General features: G+C 39.0%; 1 protein-coding gene across 1 annotated transcript in view; it reads left to right on the plus strand.

Annotated features, from left to right (window-relative positions):
* LOC101857965 (choline transporter-like protein 2) overlaps positions 1-6,480 on the plus strand; it is a gene marked incomplete in the record, with an annotated part of 63,750 nt that overhangs the window by 34,678 nt on the left and 22,592 nt on the right. Inside the window, 3 exon segments of the mRNA XM_035971190.1 lie at positions 1,392-1,455; positions 2,625-2,763; positions 5,515-5,598. Coding sequence (XP_035827083.1) covers positions 1,392-1,455; positions 2,625-2,763; positions 5,515-5,598 — 287 coding nt within the window.

Below are 6,480 nucleotides of genomic sequence, written 5' to 3' on the forward strand. Positions count from 1 at the left end.
TCTCTCTCTCTCTCTCTCTCTCTCTTTCTCTCTCCCCCTTTTACCCTCCTTGTTCTCAGCTTTCTTTCTCCCTTTCCTTCTTGCCCACCCATAATGATAACTCAGAATTTCAGACTGCTTGACATAGACACCGAGGCTGAAGGCTTATGGTTGGGTAATGAGGTAAGCATAAAAAAGTGCAGGAAAAACTTCCGCTGACCTCTGCTGCTCTTTGTCCTCAGGTGTGTGTGAAGGAGTGTCCCAGCGAGAACACTGTTCATATGGCCATGGACCGTTCTCAGCTCATCTGCAAATACGCGGTGGATGTGAACAAGTCCCCGTATAGAGAGGTATGGCCTTTGTCTTTGTTTAGTTTTTGTGGAAAGTCATCTAATTTGTTTGGGAACATGCTTAGTTAGTTTCACGCTGGTCCAGTGTTTGAATTCCAAATGGAGATTTTTAAAAAACTGAGAGTTGTCCTGTAAGTTCTCAAGGTTTTTCACTATCTTTGCTTTGTCCAACTGGAGTCTAATGTGTGGCATTGTGGTGAAATCAGGCTCTTGTCAAAATATTGAAATCAAAGAAACATTTTTCTGTCCACTGGGCAATGTTTAATATTTTTTTCTAGCTTAACAACTTCTATGTCCATTCAAAACACATAACTGAGGAATTTAGTGGAAAACAATGAGCAAAAGCACAAGAAATGTAAATTTGCAGTTTTCAAAGACTCTCAAGCTTTGGAAGTGACCAAAGTTTGGCAGCCATTTTCTTGCTATTTTTACCTTTGACTCAACGCAACCCTCACAGCCTTCAATGGGAGATATCTCAACTTCTGTTCAAGATAGATTAGTCATTTTGTAATGAAAAAAACCCCAACAACAACAAATGAACAAGCTTAAGGATGATACCAATGAGTCCATATGCCCCAAAATTCACTCGCACCTGACTTGACCGCATCATTACACAATATGGTAAATTTGGAGGTAGAGACCTTCAAGTTCTGAATTGGGCATAGAACCCTATGGGTGCCCTCACTCATCTGGGTTTTGTTTCTTGCTACACCAAATGGTATCTTGGTTAATGGTTCATAACTTTAAGAACAAAAGTCTGACACTTTTGACAATATTCCTGTTTTGTTGCACTTATTTTTTTATATAGATTATTTCATGTCTTCACACCCAACTCACCTTTACGATTCAAGTGAATTAAAAGCAAATGTAATGAGATGATACTTAAGCAATAAGTCTGTAGTCTCAAAATATTGAAATGTGATTTTATGCATTGTTTCTCAAGCTTTCTTTCTTTTTCCAGTAGGAAAAAAAATACACTAGATCTGCATCGTATTCAGTTTTCCCTGAGATGTAAAGTTAAGGAAGATAATAATATGTTTTCTACTTGTGACCTTTGTGCAGATGTCCACCGATACGCTGGTGAAGAGGAACCTTTGTGCCTCGTACTACCTGGAGTCTAAACCCAGTAAGAGGGTTGTTGTTTTTTTAAAGCTCTTTATTTCTGGGAAGCGGCTGGTGGTTAAAACTACTGTGCTGGTGAGCCACAGGCAGCGACATGGGCATATTCCTTTACAACGACTTCAATGTTATATTAGTTTTCGGCCATTGCCAAAAATAGGTCTCCTTTACCAGAAGTTCTTTAATTAGATGAAAAACTATCTGAAGTAATTTCATTTGTTTTGATTTAATTATCCATTTAGTGACATATTATAGTCACTTTTAGGTTTTGTATCAAGAGAGGGCTACAGGATAGTTGGGAAACCCCCTCCGGAGATAAAGAGTTAACTTTCAGAAGTATCTTTTGTTTTGACTGGCATCTGTGGTGGTGTAGTTAGACATTAAGCCATCTCACTCAGAAAGCGTGAGGTCCATTCTCATGTGGGGAGGATTTTATTAGAGTATCTCTGTCTTTTTTGCAGGGATGTTGTATCCCTCTCAGCCTTGGTAGTCCCTGGCAGGCAGGGTCCCCCTCCTAAATAATCTAAATTGTGTGGACAGGAGTGTAAAAACACCTATTTTTTAAAAAAAAATGTTTTGTATTGATTATTTTATTTAAAGGGTGTTAGGAACGACTGGAATATTTTTTTGTTTTCAATCGTCCTAACTGATTTTGAAAAGCTGTTGTTTTTTAAAAAAATGTGTGCTGAACTGAAAATGGTTACTCCATATTACATCAAGAACCAAAAAAATATTTTCCAGTGTCTGTTCTGGTACTTGGGACAAACTGTGCACCTATTAGTAACAAGTTTAAACAAGTGTAATTCTAATTATGGACACTTATCACAACTTTTTGAAAAAGTATTCCATAATAAACAAGGGCTCGCTACACTATCTAATAAACGAAATCATAGACAGAATAACAGTATGCATCAAACAGGCTGCATCTTTTTATGACCCTCAGGGAGACTGAAATGACAACTTGGAAAGAATGGGCCAGCCAAGGGGGTTATTGTGAACTTGTGTGATGTCCGTCAATAAGCTCTTTGTCTTTTTTCCTCTCTCTAAAGTTGATTCTTTTCAGAACCATCAGTTAAATAGAAATGATCCCACAACAAAGAAATTACGGATATCATCAGGAAATGTGGTCAACTTTTGAATGACTGTTCTGTTTACTCTCTGTTCCTCTTTGACCAGTAATAAACCGCTGCATGCCGAAGATCTTCGCCAAAACGTTTGACCTGGCTGAGACGTTGGTGGACGAACAGGGACAGAACCAGCTGGTGCGAGCCAATGGGGAACAGGTCAATGGCAACCTGTTGAAGGAGGGGACCATGTGAGTTTGATTTAGTTTGGTATATATAAGAAGTAAGTTTTACGTTATGAAGCTCGTGACTGCATTAGGTCATATTGTCAGCCAGCTATTAAAATGTACAAACCCCAAAACCTTTATAAAAAAAAAAAAGAATTCCAGTTTCTTAATTTATGTTGTCAATTGCATGTGCTCAAGAAATATGCTGTCAAAATTCCCATTCTGAATGTTGGAAAAAAAAAATCAAGAAAAAAAAATCAGTGTAGTTCTCATCTCATCCAGTGCCAGATCCGCGACAGACATCGGCAATCATGGTTTTTCATTCATTCCTTTGCTCAGATGCTCTCAAAAAAGCTACGTTTCCCTGATCTTTTCCTGTTACCCATATGTTTAGGTTCCCTAAGTATGTTGTTCTGGGCCTACCCCTGCCTCGCTTGCCCTCAATTTTGCCAGTGAGAGCTAGATGTTCAAGACCCTTATGTTTATTCAGGTGTCCCAAAAACTGCATTTGTCGTTTCCTGATTGTGTTTAACATTGAGCGTCCCACGTGGGCTTCATCAAGCACTACCTCATTTGATTTCTTTTCCTTCCACGATACTCTTAGCAGTCTCCTAAGAAACCACATTTTTGTTGCTTCTATTTTATTTTCACTGTCTTTAGTGATTGTCCAGCATTCACAGCCATATAGAAGTGTTGACCAAACATAGCATTTCAGGACTTTCATTTTGGTGTTCATTGAGATGTTTCTATTTTTCAGGATTGGGCTCATTTTATTGAAACTAGCCTTAGCCATTGTAGTTTTCCTTTTTATTTCTGTGTAACATTTGGTGTCAGATGTTATCATATATCCTAGATATTTAACTGTTGGACTTGTTTGTTCTTTTCACCTTTGCTAATGAGATTACAACTAGGATTTGCTGCTTTTTTGGATATTACCATGCATTCTGTTTTCTTTACATTCAACAATAATCCTTTAAGTTCACTTTCTGTTACAACAGTATCTAGAAGCAATTGAAGGTCCTTTTCGGAGCCTGCTATTAACTCTTTCGCTACGTATTATTTTCGGCTTGTGGACGAATTTTTTTCGGGAGGGCGAAATGAGATGATGACTAGTGCGCAGTTCACAGGTCTTTGGGGCCATAAATTCAAATAAATATAAACATATTATAAACCAACATTTTCAGTATGGTTTGTAGAATACATCTGTATTATTTATTTGTGTATTTTTCAACTTTGGTTCCTGTAAGAGGCGATTATGCAACACAATTGTGATTGGCTGCGAATAAAATTTGAAAATAATAAATTAATCAGCTCAGATGAAACTCAAAAAATATGTTTGCACCTGGTCAAATGATACATCAAAATAACCATAACTGTATATAGAACAGGAAAATATTGAAAAATGAGCAGTTATTTACATACATTCCATGATATTTGTACATTTGGATCATAACTTCCGATATTGAAAAAAAATAAATTTTGAAATAATTTTGAAAAAAGGGTACTTTGTGGGTAATTTCAACAAAAAGTAGAGATTTTGGGAAGAAAAATCTATTTAGATCTAGGCCTAGATCTAGCACTAAAAAATATTGATTTCTCAATTACAATGCACTGGCAATTTGAGTCCACTTGTATTGAATATTATAAAGAAGAGTCCCACATTTCTTTAGTGAGCAAAATAATTATACATTTTGTTGTGTAAAAGTACTAAGACTGGTGTCTGGGCTATAATTTGGGCTTCGCGATAAAACAATGTCGCTTAAACTTTGAAATCGTGTTTCAAAACCGAATCAAAACTTCCGATTTTCGGTGGAAACGCTTGATTTTATCTTAACATGGATATGTGGATTGGAATAGAAACCAAGCTAAAATTGAACGTCGGTTCTCGAGCCGCCGGGGGCGGCTTAGCGTACTGACGGCACTTTAGCCGCGCTGCCCCCCACAGCTCGGCGTAGCGAATGAGTTAAAACTGTGTCATCTGCATACCTGATGATATTAATATTTTCTCCATTTACTTTGCGGCCTGGACATTCTTCTATGTTTCTAAGGATTGTTTCACTGTACATGTTAAATAGGTCTGGTGACATAACACATCCTTGCCTCACTCCTCGCCTGATCCTCTTATATTCACTGTATTCTCCTTTAATTCGTACAGCAGCGTTTTGGTCCCAGTGTAGTTACTATTGTTAAAAGAATAAAACAGTTTTTTCTCTCCTGTAACATTTTGTTTACACTTTAACAGCTTGTTAACAATATGAGTGTGGGTAGACATAATTTGGATATTTTCATATTAGTGCACAGCTTGGCGTGGGTTCAGTCTGCACAATCAGAATGGTTGGAGTGGTTACATCTTTTTTTCTTTAAAATATTTTTTAAAAAAATTAGTTATTCATTTATACTATATGACCATATTGTGTTGCAAGTGCCATAAAACTCTTACTTAAACTTATATTGATGTGTCTCTCTAGTGTTTTGAGTTGCCTTTGTTTTGTTGATCTTTCTCCCCCATCCCCCTCCTCGTAACACAATAAGCAGTTTGTGTTGGAAAGTGGACATACGTGATGAGGGCTGAGGCGCTTTACCATCACTTAAAGAAAAAGTCCGAGTTTGATTTCCATGTGGAGAGAATTTTTATTGAATATCTCATGCTCTCTCTGTTGGGATGATGTATCCGTCTACAGCAGGGTTGAAGCCTGCCTCTTCAATGATGTAAGCCGTGCAGAAGACATGACCCCAACTGATTTGGCTCTCTTCTTTCGCTGTGTCTGTTTTCAGAAATCTGGCCCACTTCTACAAGCTCAAAGGCACCATGGAGCTGCTGTTTAGAGATGTACAGAACTCGGCCCACCTCATTGCCATGTGAGTGCAGTGGTAGTGATGGATTGATGGAGGGAGAGATAGGTTTTACTTGTCTCTCTTCTCTCTCCTCCTTTTTTTGTCTCTCTTCTTACCTTACCTTCTCTGTCCATCTCTCTCCTCTTCTCTCCTCTTATTTTCCTCTCTCCTCTTGTTTCTCTCTTCATCACTTTCTCGCTTTGTCTCTCTGTCTCTCTGTCTCTTTCTCTATCTCCCTCCGTCTTTCTTCTCTCTACCTGTCTCCCTTTCCTTACCTCTCTTCCTACATCTTTCTTACCCTTCTCCCTCCGAGACCTAACATAGACAACACACTCTATGGAACATTATAGCAACTGCAGCAGACCTGCACTTATCACTACATGGCATTGGACAGAAGGGCGAGAGCCCAGCTGTTGCTGGATCAATAACAACAACAACAACAACAACAACCTACATCTTTTTCTCGTGCTCCCCTTCTCACCCTCTTCTTTTTTCACTGTTTCTCCCCTTTGTCTCTCTTCTCCATCTCTCACTCTCATCTCTCTCTTTCTCTATCCCCCTCCTCTCCCCCTCTCGTTTCCCCCCTTTGTTATCTCTTTCTCCCCTTTCTCCCACTCTTCCTCTTTGACTTTCCTGCTCTCTGTCTCCCCCCATGGCACTCTCTTTTTCAGCCCTTTTCACTCTGTCTCTCCATCTCTGTTTTCTGCGCCCTTGCCTTTGACATATTTGTGCCCCCTCCTCTCTCCACATGTATTGTCATCAGATTGGTGCCTTCCTTGATGTAGATAGTCATGCTCGGATGGCTGGCCCCCCCTCTCTCTGTCTCTGTCTCTCTCTCTCTCTCTGTCTCTCTCTCTCTCTCTCTCTCTTTCTCTCTCTATCTCTCTCTCTCTCTCTCTGTCTCTC

Source organism: Aplysia californica, unplaced genomic scaffold (assembly GCF_000002075.1).
Source record: "Aplysia californica isolate F4 #8 unplaced genomic scaffold, AplCal3.0 scaffold00390, whole genome shotgun sequence".
NCBI lineage: Eukaryota > Metazoa > Mollusca > Gastropoda > Aplysiida > Aplysiidae > Aplysia > Aplysia californica.